Here is a 22,474-nt window from a genome sequence, read left to right as displayed (position 1 = left end):
TCATTTGGACACATAGGCATTCAGTCCTTGAGGAAACGTTTGTTTTACCCTCCCATGGGCCAGGTGCTGTGCTGGGCATGGGACACAAAGAAACCTAGAGACCTAATGTTTTCTAGAAAATGGCTTGTGGGAACCTATTCTCTCTGAAACAGAAGGTAACTATTCACCGCCATGTGCAGTGCCCTGGGCTTCCAGAGGTAGATCAGACGGAAGCTGCTCCAGGGCGTGAGGGCACAGCTCTTCAGGGCACAGTCACTGGCACAACTGTCTCACACAGCATGGTAGATCCTGTGGCAGCAGTGCATGCCTCTGGAGCTGGGAGGCAGGCCCCGCAGAGCTTGGAAATGGCAAGCACCGTGTTTGCTTGCATTCCCCCTAGAGCATACTCTTCCAGTTTCTCTTCATCTGTTGAGGGTGTCATTTCCATTTGCTCACACACCCAAACCTGCCATCTTAATGACTCTTCACCCTCCCAACTCTCTGACTCCCTGCCTGCTGGGATTCACCAAGTCCTCGCCATCTCTCATCACGTACTCGGTCGGGTCATGTCCTCCTGGGCGCTTCGTTTCTCTGGGCCTGGGGCCATGTCTTCTCTCCCATCCAGGAGAACGCCCAGCAGCCAGCAGATGCTCAGGAAGGATTTGATAAGCTGAGCTGAGTGGTCGTCCCTCCAGCCACCATTCTTGATGAGCCCCCGCTTCTTCCTGCCAGCCTGGCCTGGGGTTCAGAGCTTGGCCTCTGGGGCTGGACAGTCTAGAACTGAGCTCTGCCTCTGTCAAGGCGTCACTACCCTGTGACTTTGGGCAGTCTCACCTTTTGCCCCTTCAGTTTCCTTATCTGTGAAACATGGATAACAAGATTAGTTAACCTCATAGAGTGTGAGGAGTAAATGAGGTAATAACGGAAAGTCCTTAGAACAGGGCCTGGCACATAGTAAGCGCTCAAGAAACGCCAGCATTCCCTACCTTGTTGCCATCCACTTTCTCCTGTCCTGTCCAACCTCATGACCCCCAGATGCCGGTCTTTCTGAGGCACCTCCCCGCCCCACCATTTTCATCTCAGCAGCTGTGGTTTGATGGGAAAAGCATGAGACTCGGACTAATGACCATGAATAATTAGCAATTGCGACTTCTCTGGGCCTCATTTTTCTAATTCTTAAAATAGGGATAATACTACTTCGTGGAACTAGTGGGAAAATGAAATGAAAACCTAGAGCTGAAAGCCCTTTATACATTTAAATTATGTTGATAGTAGAAGTTCCATCCTTCTCATGCTTTCTCTGACTCTCCATAGCTGACCATATAAATTAAAACCCGACATTCAGTCAGGCTGCAGTCCACCTCCACTCCTCTCTCCTGGCACGGATGCCTGGTGCCCACATCAGAGATTCTGATTCTGTGATTTGGAGTGGGGCTTAGGTATTGATGTTTTATTTATTTATTTATTTATTTTTTATGGAGCGTCACTCTGTCGCCCAGGCTGGAGTACAGTGGCGCAATCTGGGCTCACTGCAACCTCTGCCTCCTGGGTTCAAACGATGTCTTGCCTTAGCCTCCCAAGTAGCTGGGACTACAGGTGCGTGCCACCACACCCGGCTCAGTTTTTATATTTTTAGTACAGATGGGGTTTCACCATGTTGGCCAGGATGGTCTCAAACTCCAGACCTCATGATCCACCAGCCTCAGCCTCCCAAAGTGCTGGGATTACAGGCGTGAGCCACTGTGCCCAGCCAGGTATCAGTATTTTTAAAAATTCAGCAATTTTGGTGTGCAGCCAAGGTTGAGAACCACCACTATATCTCTTGACCTGCACTTGCTCTCTTAAATCCTACCAAGGGTAGCCCTGCCCGATCCAGAAACCCTTCCCTTCTGTATTGGTCTGTGTACTTTTGTTAGGTTTCTGTGATTGTAGAGTCATACATAGTGATAGTTTTCAGATGTATATTGCTGCTTTATTTTCATAGTAAAGTATGAATTTTGGTGAACAAGGAACTGTTTTAATGTTTGTTGCAAGCCTACAGTGTCCATGTGCTGTCCATGAGCTCTGCTGTGTGCTAGGAGTGGGGACAGAAATGGCCATGGCCTCCAGGAGCTTATTGTTTAGAGGAAGCAACAGACATGTAAATGATCGAGTGCAGTGAAATGTTGGAACTGCTAACAGTTATCTACGGGAACAGTGTGGGCAAAGAAAAGACAGTAGTCCTTTCTACCTGAAAGTTGTGTTTGGGACAGCATGAGGCCATGAAATGCTTGAGAGATTGCTTAGGTGAGCCCTGCAGACAAGCAGGCACTGGGCAAGCCTGGCATCCCTGGCATGCTAGGGCAAGAAAGCAGTGAAGATTGTCTGCATAGGGATGCGTGGTAAAGAATGCCCACTGGCCCATCCTCCACCGTATGCCTAACATTATTTTCTTGTAATGAACTAGAATAAATGTTTGTGGTTACATGGAATTGGAATGCTGTTGTATAAAAACATTTACAAATAAGAACCCCTCATCCTGCTTACTGAGAATTTAGTATTTAGTAGGTTAGTCTTTTTAAAATAGTTAACCGCAGCCTGCATTATGAGGCTGGCATGCCAGCGTAAGGAAGTTAGCATCATCTTAGAGTGACCACAGAAGCTGCATCTGTCCGTGTGACTGGACACTGTATATATCCAGATCTCTGCAAGGAAGAGTCATGTCATACTTTAAAGGAAGAGTCATGTCCTAGTTTAGAGTATGACTGAGTCACAGTCAGAGGGAAGTGTTTCCTCTGTGGCGTAGAACATGGACTGTTTGGAGGGCACTGGAGAGAACCAAAAGAGTGACAAGTTTTGAGCACTTGTCATTTGAGAAACAGGAAAGAAAATGCGGCATAATTACCTGTCTTTGGGGAGAGGAGTAGGATTGCTTTTGTTCCTCCAAGTAGGCAGAAACAGAAAAACTGGGCAGCTGGTACAGAGAGACGGGTTTTGAGAGGCAGTACTCTGCCAGCAGCACTGTCTAGCCAGCTGTCTGCCCCAGTCCGGGGGTGCTAGTGCCTTCTGCAGGATTACCCTATAGGAGACATTTCCGGGATGCTGATGTGGACTCATGCCAGAGGTGACAGTGTCAGCCATCCATGGTGGAAACACAAAAATAAGGACACTTAATGAGCTTTGCCCAAGCTATTACATTTTCATCTCTGAGGTTATATTTCCTACACCTTTACCATTAAATGTCCTTTTATCAAAATAGTAGTCATTGTTTAAGTGATATCTCTATGTTAAACCTTACATTTTTTTCTTTTTAATTTTATTGCTGTGTGAAATCCTAAAGTCTTGAAACTCCTGAGCTAGCTGACTTTTAATATCTGGGATCTCTTTTATCTCTAAATGATTACGATTCCCGACTTTTTTTTGATATAAACACTCAACTGCTGTTAAGAGTGCTCATGATAGGGAATAGATGCTGGGTTTGTTCATGTTTAAATACCGAGGTTCAAGTACCTGTCAGAAGGAGTTTATTGTAAAAATTGCTGAAGGCAGATGTTAATTCTTCTCTACAGCATAGTTTTTCTGTTAAAAATTCTAACTCCATCTGAAGTTAAAATGGTATTAGAAAGGATCAAAGTTCCTTTACTGCTAATATCGTTGACATAGGTTTAACAGTCCAAACTTTGGAGTCACTAGGCAAACCTGAATTAGTGAATTCAGTCCCCATTTTATGACCCAAGGCTGGTTACTAACCTCTCAGAGCCTCTGTTGACTTCTCTGTAAAACATGGATAATACTGCTTTACAAGACGTTGTGATGACTAAGTTAAATACTCTTCGCAACGGTTTAGCAAAGAGCTTCATTCATAGTAAGTTCTTAATAAATGAGAGCTATTATTACCACTTGCTAGAATTTTTTTTTTTTTTTTGAGATGGAGTCTTGCTCTGTTGCCCAGGCTGGAGTGCAGTGGCATGATCTCGGCTCACTGCAAGCTCCGCCTCCTGGGTTCACGCCATTCTCCTGCCTCAGCCTCCTGAGTAGCTGGGACTACAGGCGCCCACCACCACGCCTGGCTAATTTTTTTTTTTTTTTTTTTTTTTTTTAGTAGAGACGGGGTTTCACCATGTTAGCCAGGATGGTCTCGATCTCCTGATCTCATGATCCACCTGCCTCAGCCTCCCAAAGTGCTGGGATTACGGGCATGAGCCCCTGCGCCCGGCCTACTTGCTAGAATTTTTATGGACACAACTATAGGTGATTTCTAAGACATGGTCTGTGCACCTAAGATATCCTTAGTACTAGAATATATCAAAAGTTTACCAAAAATAAAAATATTGACTAAAGCTCTAATAATCTGGGCCTGAGTTTGCTGTGTAACCTGGAATAAATTATCTGAATGTACTATTGGATTTTTTGCATGGCCCATTCCATTAGTTTTATTTAATCTGCTTTTATATTATTTATCAGAAATATGCATTCCTGTATCAGGGAGAAAGATTGTTTTCATTATTTCTAGTACAAAATAGGTAAAGAACACTTTAAAGATTTTTCTACCACTTAAAATATTAAATGGAAGATCATTTGATTATATTTCTTTTGAAAACAAGTAATTGTTATGCCTTTTTTAAAAAGGAAAAATGCAACATTGCTAAGAATTAACCCAGAATGCATTTCATTCAGAATACATAGTTTACAAAATAACCGAAAAAAGAGGGCTCTAACAGTTCAGCAGATGGTGCTATTCCGATTATTATGTAACTGATGAGCTTTTCTGAAATTTGCAAGTGACTAATTTAAAACACTGGTGTATTATTTTTAACTCTCCAGTATGTGTTTCCTGAGTGGCAAAGTTACTGTCATATTGAATATTCAAAACACACTATTTCATTCATAGAAACTTGTGTTTCCTCAAGGTTTCCCCACAAGTAGAGGAGTTTAGATTCACACCAACCAGTATGAATTTCTGGCCCCACCATGTAACTGAGACAACTACTTTATTTATCTGAATACAATGGTAATTGTACAGTTTATCTGAATACAGTGTTAGTTGTATTATTATCTCAAGAAAATAGATGGTAAAGGCCTAATTTGAAGTTCAGCAAATGTATATTGCTGTTGATATTTGTTTTATTGTTATTAGGAGCCATTCTATTAAAAGCTGGACATTTTCCAAAGTTTTGTCAAACTCTTTCTCTTTGGTTGTTGAAAATAAACTTGAGTTTTTTCGAAGCCACATTTATCATATTCTTAAATGTAATGTCTAACTCTGTTTCCCAGAATTTGGTAGACATGATGAATCTTTCATGTTATATAGTCCGCAGATGGCATTTTTTAATACTTGTGAATTCTAGTTTTCATTCACAAGTCGATATCAAACTCATCTTCAAATCTTAACCATGAATCTTAATCTTTGCATTTTATTTAAAATGCAATTTGCAAATTTAAAAAAGCCCCGTGTGTTAGCTGGCTAGTATTCATTCTCGTTTTTCACTTATCTTGTGCATGACACCTGCTCATTTTTACCGCTGGGTATATTACCTCATTTCAGTAGGTTTTCTTTTTTTTTTCTTTTTCTTTTTTTTGCAACAGAACACTGTACAAAATTAAAATGAGGAAAATAAAGGTTGAGACTATTAACTTACTTACAGCAATGGAAGATTTTCCAAACCTAATTCGAAACGTTAGCAATTAGCTTGTTAAATATCTGAGGCATTTGCAGTTTTAATTTCGCTGTACTTTAGGTAATTTAATATTGATTTCCTGTTGATTAGTACATAGAAATCCATCTGATGATCTCCGTTTCAGTGTTATTCTTCGCAAAGCCTTGCTAGTTTCAGAAATTAGGAACACAATGGCCCTGCACCTGAGAGGCTGCTGTGATTCTCCTGATTTGCCCTTTTGCACAAAGGTAAAATTGAGAAACCTGTCAGAAAGAACCAAGTGTACTTACCAGAGGAAGTACTTTTTGGAAATGTCTTCCCTTCTTTATGAACAGAAGTATGTTTTTTAGAAAGAAACAATACTGAAATAAGGACGTATGGTGCTTTTGTTTGTTTTAAGTGATGTTTTAAATACATGGCCCAAATAAAATACGTCAAGGCCTATTTAAAGTCCAGGCTTGGCGACCACCAAAGCAGCCTCCACAGGGTGCTGTTAAGAGGGAAGCACTGCATAGGGCATGCATGAACTAGGACACAGCCAAGGGCTCACATGGAGGACGGGGTGGAGACACATCTCGTGTACAGCAGGTGGCCAGGCACTCTGGCTGCTCTTCACGCTCTTGCCCATGGCTTCTTTTGAGTTGTGTGTAGCTCATCTTCATCTGGAATTTGAATTGGAACCTGGCTAAATGTGTCAGTTTTCCTTTTGAATTTATATAATTTAAAAAACCAAAAACTTTCATTATTGGTGTGTTTTTCTTTTCCTCTTTTTGCAGGCAGGTAACTTGCAGACTCACTTACGACGGCATTCTGGTGAAAAACCATACATCTGCGAGATCTGTGGAAAGAGGTCAGTGCTGGGCGTGTTCTTCCGTGTGGAAGGGAGCATGTCTAGTCTCAGTGTCTTTGGCAGTCAGTGTCCTCTGAAGTGGTGGCTCGCAGATGAGCCACAGGTGGGCTCACCCTGCCACTGCAGAACACAGGTAAATTCAAACCTTCTGGCTTTGCATGTGACACACGAGAGAATAATAAAAAGAAAAGTTAATTCAAAGAAAGAAAATCTGGGACAGGAGTCCCAAAAAGGAAATGGGGTTTTAAATGCGACAAAATTATTTTATACTAATATTTTCATTCATTCTAAAAATGTCTCTGAAAATATAATAGATTAATGCCCCCAAGGAGGTGACTGTCTAGTAGGGGAAATGGGACTTGCCAGCTGAGTGACTAGATTTCAGGAGAGAAGGAGGTGGTGGAAGGTGCCACAAGCCGTGGGTCTGTAACAGCCTGTGAGAGCTCCACCCTAGGGAGGAGGAAACTAAGTCTTGATGAGTGGGTAGGATTTTGACCTGGCAAAAGAGAATCTGACTCTTGACATGGAATAAAGTGTGTGGCAGCTCGATTCCTCTGCAGCGTGGTATAAATGAGGAGCTCTTCCCCTGCTGTGTGTGCAGGCTGGCACCCTCGACCCTCCTTCCCGTCCTTGGGCTGTACATCAATCAGGCCACGTACTCCATCATCTGGTGGTTGTGCCAGGACAACAGGCATCATCCAGGACTATGCCAGTCACAAAGCTCTGTACGCACCTTGGTTACGTAGCTTTTATGTTCATTTATTTAATCATTCATTGATTCAACATTTTTTAGACACCTGCTGTATGCCAAGTGCTATATGGGTCCATAAAAATAAACAGTACAGAGTCTCTGCCTGTCACAGATTCATACCGAAGCGCCTTGAGGCAAGAGATAGTCACGGGGTCAGTTAGAAGTCAGTGTCCTCATATTCAGTCTCAGCACATGCTGGGGAAAGCCGAGGAGGAAGCGACTCTCGATTCAGTTTCAGGAAAACCATTTCTCTGCCAATGGTAGAAAACAAACAAAAGCTGCGGCGGGCAGCGCATCTCCCTTTCTGCTGTAGCTACCTGAACGCTGAAAGTCAAGTTCAGGGCCCAGTGTCATCTGCCGCTCCTTCCAGATGCATGGGAGCATAGCCCTCCTGCTGCCTCTGATGGCATCACTTCACTGTTGGCCCCTGCATGTCCTGTTTTGCATGGTGTTTGAAATCTGAACCTTCTGAATTCCATTTCAAAGTGAGGCATTTGTTTATTTTTTATTTTTTTATTTTTTTGAGACAGAGTTTCTGTTCTTTTGCCCAGGCTGTAGTGAAGTGGCTGAATCTCGGCTCACTGCAACCTCCACCCCCTGGGTTCAAGCGATTCTCCTGCCTCTGCCTCCCAAGTAGCTGGGATTGTAGGCACGTGCCACCATACCCGGCTAATTTTTGTATTTTTAGTAGAGACGGGGTTTCGCCATGCTGACCAGGCCAGTCTCAAACTCCTGACCTCAGGTGATACACCTGCCTCTGCCTCCCAAAGTGCTAAGATTACAGACGTGAGCCACCGTGCCCAGCCAAGGCATGTGTTTGAAACCAGACCTATATGCAGCATCTTCCTTAGAATATAACATACTCTGCTATCAAGCGTAGTGGAAAGGAAAGAACATAGATTTCCACATCTGAGGGCTTGGGTTGGAATTATTGTCTAAGGCAAGTTAGTAACCACCTCTGAACTTGGTTTTCCCATCTGGAAAGTGGAGGTGAAAATGCCTGCCTGGCAGTGTTGTGGAATGACTAGATGGGATAATGATTGTTAAACATGTAACCGATCACCTGCACACAGCATCTGCTCAGTGAATGCTGGTTCCCTTTCTTCCTTTAGTTCCCTTGTTCTCAATGTTAGGACTGATAGGTATAAGTCTCTGTTGTGGCTCAGAAAGAGGAGAGCTTATTCTCTGGGGATATTCACAGTGGAGGGTGACAGCCATACCTGTTGGTCCCTGAGACTCTGAGCTCCTGTTTGCATTTTACTTTATAGTGAAAAGAGCGAGAGTCGCACCTGGCTAGACCAGGGCAGAACTCACTCTGGGCCCTCTCAAGGTCATCCTCCTTGGGTTGGCACCACCCAGCTAGGGTCTCTCCCATGAGACCCCAGGAACCTTGGCAGGACTGCAAGGGTGGAAGGGGCATTTGGCTCTGAACTGGGGGGACTCCTTTTTCACTCTCTTTGTGGCGCCTAAGGTAGTGATGCTGAACGGTACGGTATCTGATCTTGTGCTCCGTAAAACTGAGGAAGAAAGTGTGATGAAATCAGGTAGAAAAAAATGCTTTAAAAACAAGACACTTGCATCATGTTCTGCTTTTCTTAAAAAAATAGAAAAGGATTTTTTCCATGCACGTTTCAGATGAAACCAGTCCAGTTCACGTTCCTTTCTGCAGCAGTGTGAGGAGCAGGTATCTCCTCCCTCAGAGAGTTGCAGTTATAAAGACCCACAGTAATGTGGAAAGGCTCTTAATTGAATTTTCAAATTACATTCTAGGTTTGCAGCCTCTGGCGACGTCCAGCGTCACATTATTATTCACTCAGGAGAAAAACCACACTTGTGTGACATCTGTGGTCGAGGTACAGCTGAGTGTTTTCCTATTCTTCTTGAAGATTTCTGATTAAAATGTTCTCTGTCCTTCAGCTTAACACCTGTTATGGTCTCTCTAGGGTTTAGTAACTTCAGTAATTTGAAGGAGCACAAAAAGACACACACGGCTGATAAAGTCTTCACCTGTGATGAGTGTGGAAAGTCTTTTAATATGCAAAGGAAGTTAGTAAAGCACAGAATTCGGCACACGGGGGAGCGGCCTTACAGCTGCTCTGCCTGCGGTGAGTTTGGGTTTCTGGCTGTCCCCTAGTCATCTGTGTGTGGGAAGGGCTTTGTCCCCCAGCCCTCATTAGCTGATTGCGTGTCTGGGATGAGCCCTTTGTTTTCTCCTGTTTTTTTACTGCCTCACATGATCTCTCATTCATTCCTGCATTTGTGTGTCAGGCATTTGTTGCTTGTCTTTGAGGTATTAGGAACTGTCCTAAATGCTCCGAATACAAAGATGACTAAGACAGAGTCCCAGGTGCTGTGGGCTCTTGGTCCAGTTGGGAAGAGGGAGGGTGGCTGGGAAAGTAGGGGACAGCAGGACGTGTGGCCGCACATGAAGGAGAGCAGCGGTCCCGCCAGAGCATTAGGAGCACATGCTGGGGTCAGAGGGTCGGCTTCTATAGATCACAGACTTCCAGAGCAGACTTTATTCTCGTGGGCACTTGATGCTTCGTTTGAGAGCAGAAAGCTGGCAGCCCTCGGTTTCAGGGCACCTGACTGCTCCGATGAGGACACGGAGGCTCAGGGTAAGGTAGCTCATGACCTGTGATCACAGCGTTGGGGCCAGGATTCCTATACACATGGCCTCTAAAGAGGGAGAGTGTGTACCCGTGACAAGTAATTGAGATGCCTATTGAATCATGGGCAAAACTATGAGTGACAGCAACTTTTATGAACTGTTTAGACCAAATAAGAAATGCACGGAGTCCAGCTGTAGGGAGCCTGGATTCAGGGCACCGTTCAGAGGGGCACATTCTAATTGTAATTGGAATCTGAAACCAGCAGGACTTCTGCATATAACCAGAGGAAACTTGGTTTTTGTCCCTGCATTTAAATTGTACACAGATCTTCTGGATACAGATTTAGGCAACTCCATGACCATTCTGATCACTCTTAGAAAGTGAAGTTTCATCACTTTAAATCACTAACGTAGGAGCCTACTGTGGTGGCGTGTGCCTGTAATCTTAGCTACTTGGGAGGTTGAAGCTGGAGGATCTCTTGAGCCCAGGAGGCCGAGGCTGCAGTGAGCCGAGATTGCACCACTGCCTGGGTGACAGCGAGAGCTTCATCTCAAAGCATCAGTAGTGTAGTCTCAAATCACTAATTTAAAATGTCAGTTCCAAATAATTATCACAACTGTGAACTTGATTTAATGGTAAATTTTGTCCTTCTTCCCCAGCTAGGACTTGCTGCTGCTCAGACCCTGCAGTGGAGGAAGTGGGGCCTTCCGTCCCCTCCGCCCCGCTTAGGGTTCTGCCCTTTCCCTGCCTCACTAACCCTGGTTTCCCACTCTGATGAGGTCAGCTTCTGGGGGGATGGGGGAGTGCTGAAGAGAGGAGGAATGTTATGTGACAGGGTCAATTTTTTAACAGCTTTGAGACAATATTCCCATATCATAAAATTTACCAATTTAAAGTGAACAATTCAGTGGTTTTTGGTAGATTCACAAAGTTTTATAATTCTCAACACAATCTAATTTTAGAACATTTTCATCACCCCAGAAGGAAGCCTTATACCCATTAGCAACCCCCTTCCCAGCCCTGGCCCCTGGCCGCCACTCATCTAGGTTCTGTCTCTGTGGACTTGCCCGTTCTAGACATTTACTATGCATGGACTCATACAACACGGGGTATTTTGTAGTCAACTTCTTGCACTAAGCAAATCAGCTATGAACATCCGTGTACCAAGGCTTGTGTGGGGGTGTGTTTCCATTTTCTTGGATATATAGACAGTTCTCTTTTAAGAGGGTTTCACATGCTGAGCTTCTCGGTGTTTCAAACTGCTCGCAGGCTTATGTCCTCTCGGTCTTATGTGTGCTGGGCTTCGTAGTTCTCAAGTCTGCCTTCCCTGTCTTCCCCCAGCATTTCACTGCGCTTTCCCAGATGCAGGCCGGCACTACACAGCCATGCATTTCCGTTCAGCTGGCGTCTTTCCTGGCTCTCTGGTTTTAGTGGCAGCTTCCTATAGGGAGGCTTCGTTGGGGTTTCACTGCTCTCCGGGCAGCCTCCCCTGCTGATTGAGAGCAGCTCCAGCATGCCTCTTGTCCAGTGGGTGGCAGCCCTCAGGCCTGTATTCAGGGGCGTGCAGGCCCACAGCAGTGTAGCGCCCACCCGCCTGTCCCCTACTAGACCTACTGTGCAGGAGGTGGGCGTCATTCCCCTGTGCCCTCCTCGCAACAGGACACAGGTGGGGCCAAGCTCCTCTCGACTTGAAAGATGAAGGAGAGGCACCCATATTCCTCTTTCTTGGTGGAAACTCTGTCATGACTAAAAATTTTACATATTAAGGATGCTAAAAGTGGTTGTCCCATCTTGTTCAGTAATTCAACTATTGAGAATTTATCTTGAAGAAATGATGTAAAGAAAGATAAAAACTTGGCCAGGTGTGGTGGCTCACGCCTATAATCCCAACACTTTGGGAGGCTGAGGCAGGTGGATCACTTGACGTCAGGAGTTTGAGACCAGCCTGGCCAACATGGCGAAACCCCGTCTCTACTAAAAGTACAAAAATTAGCTGGGCATGGTGGTGTGTTCCAGCTACTCAGGAGGCTGAGGCACGAGAATTAACTTGAACTCGGGAGACGGAGGTTGCAGTGAGCCGAGATCGTGCCACTGCATTCCAGCCTGGGCGACAAAGTGAGACTTCATCTCAAAAACAAAAAAAAAACAAAAAAAGATAAAAACTTTATGCTAGAGCAGCAAACAGTTGGAAGCAGCCACCATGTGCAGCAGTGAAGCTTCTAATTCACAAAATTCCACATGTCTGAGTAAAGTGTGTGTTATAAGGACAACACAGAAACTAAATATGCTTTCACTCTAGTGTTCTGTGAAGGAGCCTGAGCCTTACATTGTGGACAAAACACAGACATGAAAGCACAAAGGCAAAGGTCACTGTGACGTGTTGTTGCAGTGTTTTGGTTTTTGGTTTTTTTAATCTTTTTTTTTTTTTTTAAGACGGGTTCTTTGTTGCTCATGCTGGAGTGCAGTGGTGCGATCACAGCTCACTGCAGCCTCGACCTCCTGGGCATAGGCAGTCCTCTCGCCTCAGTCTTCCAAATACTGGGACCACAGGCATGCACCACCACACCCAGCTAATTTTTATTTTATTTTTTGTAGAGACAGGGTCTCACTATGTTGCCTAGGCTGATCTTGAACTCCTGAGCTCAAGCAATCCTCCCTCCTTAGATTCCCAAAGTGCTGGAACTACAGGTGTGAGCCACCTCACCTGGCCTACAGTATTTTTTATATGGAAAATGTGCCCAAAGTTTAGGCATGTAAGCTCACATCCAGTTTGATTATTCAAAGGCTTTAAAAAAAAATAGCCTAGCCATTGCTTGACTGGAGCTAGATAGCTGAGAATTCAGATGTAAAGTGAAAAGTTCTAAATATTTGTCCATGTGAGTTGTGCAGCTCATTCTTGGCTAGTCTGTGGCCTTTGTAAGGTTATGTGCTGAGTTCCTTCTCATCTTACCTATTCCAGTGGTGGAGCTAGATCCCTTACCTTTACCATATTCACAGAGAAAGAAAATAGAACCTGGACAGGAATGCATAACATTTTGTTAAAAGCTGAATACAGGGCCAGGCTCCATGGCTCATGCCTGTAACCCCAGCACTTTGGGAGGCTGAGATGAGCTGATCACTTAAGGCCAGGAGTTCAAGACTAGCCAGGCCAACATGGCAAAATCCCATCTCTACAAAAAATATAAAAATTAGCCTGGTGTGTTGGCACACCTTGTAAATCCCAGCTACTCGGGAGGCTGTGACATGAGAATCGCTTGAACCCAGGAGGTGGAGGTTGCTGTGAGCCGAGATTGCACCTCACTCCAGCCTGGGCGCCTCACTCCCAGCACTTTGGGAGGCTGAGGTGGGCAGATCACTTGAGGTCAGGAGTTCAAGACCAGCCTGGCCAACGTGGTGACATGCCATTTCTACTAAAAATATTAATACAAAAATTAGCCTGGCGTGGTGTCAGGCATCTGTAATCCCAGCTACTCAGGAGGCTGAGGCAGGAGAACCGCTTGAACCTCGGAGGCAGAGGTTGCAGTGAGCCGAGACAATGCCACTTCACTCCAGCCTGGGTGATTTTTTTCTTTTTTTCGAGACAAACACCCGAATACACAAACACCTTTAGAAAAGATGTTTCTAAATTATAGATTGGCTGTGTTAGATTTATGAACATGTAGTGAAACTGATGTGGAGAGCTGTGGTTTCTCAGCATGGGCTTGGCAGGTGCCCATGGCACCCACGTGCAGGGATACTCAGTGAGAATCAAAGGACTGACGCTGAGATACTCAAAACCGAAAGGCTGTCTGCTGGAGGGGTCCGCAGCTGGAGAAGCACCTCCCACAGGAATGGAAAGCCTTCCAGAGTGAGCAGAATCTGTGAGGTGACCCCCTCTCCTCAGATCAGGGTTGTTCAGTGTCTTGGGAGGGGAGGGGAGAATCCTTCCAGAATGGCCACTGTAAAAGCATCTTTTTCCAGCCTGGGCATCATAGCAAGACCCTGTCTCTACAAAATGTATATGTATATTAGCCAGGCGTGGTGTCTTGCACCTGTTGTCCCAGCTACTTGAGAGGCTGAGGAAGGAGGATTGTTTGAGGCTAGGAGTTCACGACCAGCCTGGGCCACATAGTGAGACCCTGTTTAAGTAAATAAATAACTGTTTTTCTTTTTCCAGGGAAATGTTTTGGGGGATCAGGTGACCTCCGCAGGCATGTCCGCACTCACACTGGGGAGAAGCCGTACACATGTGAGATCTGTAACAAGTGCTTTACCCGCTCTGCGGTGCTCCGGCGGCACAAGAAGATGCACTGCAAAGCTGGTGACGAGAGCCCAGATGTGCTGGAGGAGCTCAGCCAAGCCATCGAGACCTCCGACCTCGAGAAATCTCAGAGCTCAGACTCTTTCTCCCAAGACACGTCTGTGACGCTGATGCCAGTGTCGGTTAAACTCCCTGTCCACCCAGTGGAAAATTCTGTGGCAGAATTTGATAGCCACTCTGGCGGCTCCTATTGTAAGTTACGGTCCATGATCCAACCTCATGGAGTTAGTGACCAGGAGAAGCTGAGTTTGGATCCTGGTAAACTTGCCAAGCCCCAGATGCAGCAGACACAGCCTCAGGCCTATGCTTACTCGGATGTGGACACCCCAGCCGGTGGCGAACCACTGCAGGCCGATGGCATGGCCATGATCCGTTCCTCTCTGGCTGCTTTGGACAACCACGGCGGTGACCCCCTGGGCAGTCGAGCATCTTCCACCACTTATAGGAACTCAGAGGGTCAGTTTTTCTCCAGCATGACTCTCTGGGGGCTAGCGATGAAGACGCTGCAGAATGAAAATGAGTTAGACCAGTGATGTACCGCGCTTCTCCACGGTAGAGGCTTGTTCTCAGTTTAGCAGGCTGGTGTTAAGGCTGTAGGAGGACCCAGTTTCCCCATGATAGTTCCTTCTAACTAGCCAGAGAATAGGTAGCTTCCCTCCGATGATGGCTCATAATCTGAAGCATCTTGAGTTGGGGGTTTGAGGGGGAGGGTCTGCTGGCTCACCATGAGGCAGCCGCAGGAGGGAGCGCTGACGTCACAGAAGCGAAGGCTTGATGCTGTCTCAGCAGCTTCAGCTGTCGGGGGGAAGCGCGTGTGCACTGTGTCAACTACTGTACATGTTGGTCATGTGAAAGGAATTATATATGTATAGTATTACAAGTATTTTTGCATTTTTACAAGATTGAAATCTGTAGCATTTTGTATTATTTACACAATTTATTTGTATATGAAACTCATACCATAATTTAATTCGAATAAATGAAACTTTTCTATATATTATATGTTTCCTCTAGCATTTTTATTAATCTAAAGGCTATAGGGGTATAAAAATAAATGGCAGCGAGGACTCACTCTGCAAGGATAAGAACCTCATTGGTCCGTCTCGCTCCTGGTGCAGCGGGTTTCTCAGTGGTCAGAACTGCCTGACTCCTGGCTGCCACTTACTGGCAAGGTCATGGGTGAGCTGTTCACCCTCTCAGGATCTTCTCTGGAGTTTCTTTTTTGCAGTATGAGAGGAACATCTTCCAGTATTTTCACAAGGCTTGTCTGATCTGAGCACTCACTTGAAAATACCTGCCCAGTGCCTGGCCCTTGACAGGGCTTTCTAAATATTTACTTCCCCTTCCCAGCGGGCTTGACAGCCTCTGCAGGAAGGAGATGTGCCCGTGGCTCTGTCGCTGGAATATCAAGGTGAGACTGGATGTGGCACGTCACAGGTGATCTGCTTATAGCACTGCCTGCACGGAAGACTGTGTGGAGAGCACCCTACACGGAGGACTGTGTGGAGAGCACCCTACGCAGAGGACTGTGTGGAGATCACCCTCGAATACTCGTGAGCAGCTCTAACTCAGAAGTACAAGATACCCAATGAGAGACCAGTAAGGAGGAGAGGATTTTCATAGAAAAACAGCACAGTTGCAGAGTAGGGCATCAGCTCTGAAGTCCATTATAGGTGCATTTCGTGGTTTCCCATCCATCAGCTGCACTGCACTTCTGCCAGGCTGGCTCAGTGAGCATCTGTTGTCCCCGTTGCACACATGGAGTGAACTTGGAACACAATGGCCGCACGTGAGTGCAGATCTTCCTCCTTCCTCCCCGTGTCCTCTCCTCTCATGGCCTCCTCTGGCTCCTCCCTCATCCCAACTCGTGTAGCTCTTCAGCCTCCCAGCACCTACAGTGCATCCATCCCCTTAGCTGTCCCTGTGGACCCTCCTTGGCCATGGTTCACCCACCAACCCCTTCATCCATTCCACCTGGTGAACCTCCAGCACTACCCACAGGGAGCCCAGCCAGGCTGGTGAGAAACAGCCATTCTCTAGTTTTTACAGCTCTCCTGAGCCCCCGCCGTATCCTACAATCCCCTCTCCTTGATCCAGGCCACGTGCTGCCCTAGGCATTTGTGTCACATCTTCTCAGACCTCTGCAGCTCGCCTGTCCTCCTGTTTATGGCCTTGCTTCCTATTTCTCTCAGAACCTAGAAGCAAATAGGGGCCAGGCGTGGTGGCTCACACCTGTAATCTCAACACGTTGGGAGGCTGAGGCAGGCGGGTCACTTGAGGTCAGGAGTTCAAGACCAGCCTGGCCAACATGGTGAAACCTCATCTCTACTAAAAATACAAAAATTAGGCATACTGCCACATGCCTGTAGTCCCAGCTACTCAGGAGGCTGAGGCACGAGAATCGCTTGAACCTGGGAAGCGGAGGTTGCAGTGAGATTGCACCTCTGCACTCCAGCCTGGGCAACCGAGCAAGGCTGTCTCAAAAAAAAAAAAAAAAAAGGAAAAGAAAAAAGAAACAAATAGGAAAGAACGTTCCTCAAGCTCCCATGACACCTCCCTACCTCTCCACATCTGTGCCCGTGGACTCTGCACTTTCCCATCTGAAACCAACCTGCCCCCAACCCCTTGATTTCCCACCTATGCTTTTTCTCACTAAGTCTTATTATCACCATCTGACCTACTATATAATCTTCCCCTATTAGGATGTAACCTCTTCTTTTTTTAAAAAAATACAGACAGAGTCTCTCTATGTTGCCCAGGCTGGTCTCAAACTCCTGAGCTCAAGTAATCCTCCCGCTTAGGCCTTCCAAAGTGCTAGGATTACGGGCATGAGCCACCGAGCCTGGCCAGGATGTAAACTCTTTGTGTCTCTTTTGTTCACTGCTTTATCCTCAGTGCCCAGAACAGTGCCTGACCCTAAATGCTCAGTAACAAATAGTCAAATGAATGTCCTTGGAATACTTTTTAGTCAAAATACTGGACCTCCTAGATTGATTGATTTTTTTTCTCCTGAACCTTGTTCATCAGACTCCACTGAAATACTTTTTGCCCAGGTGGCCCACGACCTCCCCATTGCTAAACCGAGTGAGAATTCTCAGTCCCCTTCCTAATGACTCTGAGGCAGTATATGACACTTCAACAGCAAGTGCATTCCTTTTTTCTCCTTGAAACAACAACCAAGAGGACCACTCCTACTAGGTTTCCCCTTCATGCACGGGTGGCTCTGTCTTGGACTCCTTCCCCTACCCCAACACACATCTTAAAGTTGGGGTGCCCCAACTTTAAGAACACAGGCCCTGGACCTCCTCTCCGGCCTTGGCTCTGTCCCTAGGCCATCTCCTCAATGACAGAGCAGGAGCACTGTCATCTTGGACAAACAACTCCAAAAGTTCCAGCTCCCTTTCTAACCTCATGCATTTCAAGGAAATGCAGCCAGGAAGAGCAGACAATGAAACACAGAAGACAGCTTGAGCACAGAGGGAGGAGGGAAAGTCTCTTCGTAACCACCAAACTTCACCCTCATACAATGGGCCCCAGTAAAACAGTAGGCCCTAATAAGCACATTTCTTTCCCTTTAGGCACACTGAGATAGGGAAGCTAAAAGCAAACTCGGGTGGTATGCCTGCAGCTGCAGGAAGATGTGTGGGAACAGATGCAAAAACTCTCCCTCCCAGATAAGCAAGACAAAGAGACACAGAAACATTCCGAGCCTGTGATAAGCTCTCCCACCCTGAACCCTTAAATACTCTTAGTTTGTAAGAGAGAAGGCCTCTGACCTAAGTCGGCCAGAAGCCCCTCTCAGGTTTATTTTCCAAAATAACCTATCTTTGACTGTTGAGCGGCTTTTCATGTTTCTTTCCTCTTTATTTAACTCTTACACTCACATCTCATGACCTTAAGTACTGTCTGCCCATGTCTCCTCCCAAAACTCTGGATTCCTGTCCTGAGCTGCCTACCAGCGTCTTCACAGACACCCCAGACCAAGAGCTTTCAAGACCAAGCTCCTTGTCTTCTCCTCAATTCATGGCCACCTTATTAAATGGCAATCCTGTTCCTCCAGGATTTTACTCAGTAAAAATCCTGAGGATTTTACTCAGACTAAAAACCTTAAGAGTTATCTTACTTCATCAGTATAAGTATGGAGCTGCCTCCTGTATGCCAGGCGCTGGATTTGCCAAAGGCTCAGAAAACAAGACCCCTAGGCCAAGTCACATTTTTGAATAAATCTGCTTGATGAGGACAATAATTTGCTCTTGTAGAATAAAACTTTAGGGAATAGCATTAAAACCAAAGCTCTCAGCTGGGCTCAATGGCTTATGCCTGTAATTCCAGCACTTTGGGAGGCTGAGGTGGGTAGATGTCAAGAGTTCAAGACCAGCCTGGCCAACATGGTGAAACCCCATCTCTACTAAAAATACAAAAATCAGCCAGGTGTGGTGGCGGGCGCCTGTGATCCCAGCTACTCAGGAGGCTGAGACAGGAGAATCACTTGAACCAGGAGGCGGAGGTTGCAGTGAGCTGAGATAGTGCCACTGCGCCCCAGCCTGGGCAATAGAATGAGACTCTGTCTGCAAAAACAAACAAACCAAAACCCCAAAGCTCTTTTCATTCACATTTCCTGTCTCTTCCTTTTCTGTTCTTGTTACCCTGGCCCCAAAGCCTTATCCTAAAGAAAGAAAATCTCAGAAGAGGTGAAAAGGCTTGCATATGCACGAGTGCAAACTTGGACAGCAAATTATCTGACAGCGGACCAGACCTTGACCTTGTGCTGTAGACACAGCATGGGCCATCCACAGAAAGAATAACAGTGTGTGTGTGCGTGTGTGTTCCCGCATGTGTGCACACACCTTTTATCCCAGTCAGGACACCAGGACTGTGTTCTTGGCTCCATCGCTAGCTGACTGTGCGACAAATGCCCTCTTCTCACTGGTCTTCAGTGTCCTGACATGCAATGGCTACAGAATTTCCATTTTAGAGCTCTACGATTTTCTAAGAATGGCCCATGGCTAGGTTTCTGTAGAACCTTCCAGCGTCAAGACCTGGCCTCCATTACCAAGTTGGAAGCAGAGGCCAAGAGGCTGGGCAGGTCATCAGAAAACCCCCAGCATCTTAAAATGACTGAGTGGAAAGGGACCTTAGCAACTGTACCCTATTCCATGGGCTTCAACCTTTTGTGACTCAGCTGGAAGACTTGTTGACAATGCAGATGTTTAGAAATGATTCTATAGGTTGGGGCAAGGCCTAGGAATCTGCATTTAACTGGTTTTCTAGATGATTCTGAGGCAGGGAGTGCAAGGACAGTACTTGAAGGCACGCTGATCTAGTGTGAATCCCGCATTGTACAGACACCCTGAAATGTGAAGTGACTTGCTGGATAATAACAGTAGCAAGGACATATTGTGTCTATCATGTGCCAGCACAATGGTAAACGCTCTGCAAGTCAACTCAAGCTTCATAAGAGCCCTGTAAGGTGTATCTCATAATTACCCCACGGACAGTTGGGGAAAGTAACTCCCTGAGAGGTCAAGGAACTTGCCCAATACCACCTAGCCAGGAGAGTTGGGTCCCAAAGTTCCAGGATGACCTGGTGGCAAAGCCCCAAGCCAGGATCAGATGCAGCCTGGAATGGAGCGCAGGGTTCAGCCGCCAGGTTGTGATGGATCTGGAGAGACACCTACTGCTATTGTATTCATGATACTCATCACCCATCCTGCTCCAGGAGCATCTTGCATTCTTCCCTATTATTTTAACTACTTTTTGAGACAGGGTCTCACTTTGTTGCCCAGGCTGGAGTGCAGTGGTGATCACGGCTCATGGCAACCTCAACCTCCCATGCTCATGTGATCTTCCCACCTCAGCCTCCCAAATAGTCTGGGACCACAGGGAAGTACCACCATGCCTGGCTAAATTTTTTTTTTACTTTTTGTAGAGATGGAGTCTCACTATGTTGCCCAGGCTTGTCTGGAACTCCTGGCCTCAAGTGATCCTCCCACCTCAATTTCCCGAGTAGCTGGCACCACAGGCATGCACCACCATGGCCGGCTAATTTTTAAATTTTTTTTTGTAGAGACAGGGTCTCACTATGTTGCCCAGGCTGATCTCAAACACCTCAACTCAAGAAATTCTCACACCTCGGCCTCCCAAAGTGCTGGGATTACAGGCGTGAGCCACAGTGCCCAGCCACTTCTTTTTTCTTAAATTACTCAAGTAATAATACATGGACAACAGGAAAATATATCAGAAAATACAAAGAAGTAAAAAGGAAAAAAGGCCTTCATGCATCGCATGCGTTCTCTGGTGAAATCCCTTGACAATCCGATACGGCGGCACACTGTTCCCATCTCAGTTTATTTCCTATCAGACATTTCCCTCTGCAATCAGACAAAAAGAAATATAGACACTTGAAGGTTTTTATTTTATTTTATTTTATTTTTTTGACAGAGTCTCACTCTGTCCCCCAGGCTGGAGGGCAGTGGCGCCATCTCGGCTCACTGCAAGCTCCGCCTCCCAGGTTCACGCCATTCTCCTGCCTCAGCCTCCCGAGTAGCTAGGACTACAGGCGCCTGCCACCACGCCTGGCTATTTTTCTTTTCTTTTTTCTTTTTTTTGTATTTTTAGTAGAGACAGGGTTTCACAGTGTTAGCCAGGATGGTCTCGATTTCCTGACCTCGTGATCCGCCCGCCTCGGCCTCCAAAGTGCTGGGATTACAGGCGTGAGCCACCTCTCCCTGCGAACGCTTTTCAAAGTAGCTTATACCATACATCCTACTTTGTAATCTGCCTTTCATGTAGCAAATTGCCATAAACATCTTCCCTTGTCAGAAAACGTGTGTTTCGACACTGACTCTGAATCCCTGTGAAACTCCTGTCACTTCCCTTCAGCTCAGGACGTCTGTGAAGGCCGCACATGGTTCTGAGCAGGCGGGAGGAACTCGGTCCAAGCCCCTCTTCCCTGAATTCCCAGGGCTACAGCGTTTCCTTCCAGCCGCCAGATGGCAACATAGCCACTGGCAACAGGCAGAGACGTGGCCCGGCTGTTCCCTGTGTTAAGGTCACCAGCAGAGGCAGCATTTCTGCAACCCTGGGCAGCTGACCAAGCACATTGCGGACCTTCCCCTTCGACCCCCAGGGGCCCGTTGGAGAGTGGCGCTCTCTTTTGCCCCGGTTTGGAGGCGCGTGTCCTGAGAAGGGAAGTCGGTCAAGTATTTTTCACCTTGTTGAGCTGACTGTGGCCTGGACTTTAGCGTTCAGGCTGGAGCTGCCCTAGGAGCAACCCAGCCCGGGGCCCCACCTCCCAGCTCCCAACAGGCGCCGCATCTGACAGCAGCGTGAACTTGGCCAAGCTCCCAGGGGGGGCCTCGGTGACCACGCCCGGCCTATTATCCCATTTTTATGAAATGTCCAGAGCAGACAAATCCATAGAGACAGAAAGTAAGTTAGTGGTGACCAGGGTCTGGGGGAGAGGGAATGGGGAGTGACTGCTCACTGGGTTTCTGTGAGGGTTGATGAAAAAGTTCTGGAACTAGAGAGTGGTTGTTATGGACTGGACTGTTTCCCCCTCCCCCTAAAATTCACATGTTGAACCCCCTAATCCCGAAGGTGACTGGATTTGGAGCTGGGGCCGTTAAGGAAGTAATAAGGGTTAAATTAGGTCATAAGGATGGGGCCCTGACTCCATAGGATTGGAGTCCTTATAAGAAAAGGAAGAGACACCAGATTCTCTGTCTCTCTCTGCACATGCGGAAAGACCATGTGGGAATAAAGAGAGAAGGCTGGGCTGTCTGCAAGCTAGGAAGAGAGGCCTCACCAGAAATCAATGCTGCTGGCACCTTTTTTTCCTTTTTTTTTAAAAAAAAAAAAACAAAGAGACAAGGTCTTGCTCTGTCGTCCAGGCTGGAGTACAGTGATGCACTCCTGGCTCACCATAGCCTCCCCCTAGGCTCAAGCAATCCTCCTGCCTCAGCCTCCTTAGTAAACTATAGGCACATGCCATCATGTCTGGCTGATTTTTATTTTTTGTAGAGATGGGGTCTCACTTTGTTGCCCTGGCTGATCTCAAACTCTTGGCCTCAAGCGATTCTCCCTTCTGGGCCTCCTAAAATACTGGGGTTACCAGTGTGAGCCACTACAGCCAGCCTGCTGGCACCTTAAACCTTAGACTTCCAACCTCCAGAACTGTGAGAAAAAAAATGTAATCCCCCAGCATGTGGTATCTTGTTGTATCAGCCAGAGCAGACTAATACAGTGGGGGTGGCTGCACAACCTTGTACACACACTAAATGCCACTGAATTGTACACTTTAAAATGGTGAAAATAGTAAATTTCATGTTGTGTGTATTTTACAAC

At 46.4% G+C, this 22,474-nt stretch overlaps 1 protein-coding gene across 1 annotated transcript in view; it reads left to right on the top strand.

The window, feature by feature from the left end:
* The window catches only part of ZBTB49 (zinc finger and BTB domain containing 49), a 31,569-nt gene extending 16,444 nt beyond the window's left edge, over positions 1 to 15,125 (top strand). Inside the window, exons 5-8 of the mRNA XM_004038376.5 lie at positions 6,392 to 6,465; positions 8,987 to 9,069; positions 9,160 to 9,321; positions 13,985 to 15,125. Coding sequence (XP_004038424.1) covers positions 6,392 to 6,465; positions 8,987 to 9,069; positions 9,160 to 9,321; positions 13,985 to 14,661 — 996 coding nt within the window. The 3' untranslated portion in view covers positions 14,662 to 15,125. The remainder of the gene's footprint in view (positions 1 to 6,391; positions 6,466 to 8,986; positions 9,070 to 9,159; positions 9,322 to 13,984) is intronic.
* Positions 15,126 to 22,474: the final 7,349 nt, after the last annotated feature.

Source organism: Gorilla gorilla, chromosome 3 (assembly GCF_029281585.2).
Source record: "Gorilla gorilla gorilla isolate KB3781 chromosome 3, NHGRI_mGorGor1-v2.1_pri, whole genome shotgun sequence".
Taxonomy (NCBI): domain Eukaryota; kingdom Metazoa; phylum Chordata; class Mammalia; order Primates; family Hominidae; genus Gorilla; species Gorilla gorilla.
Note: the sequence above shows the minus strand (reverse complement) of the source record. Positions and strands in the feature narration are given on the sequence as shown.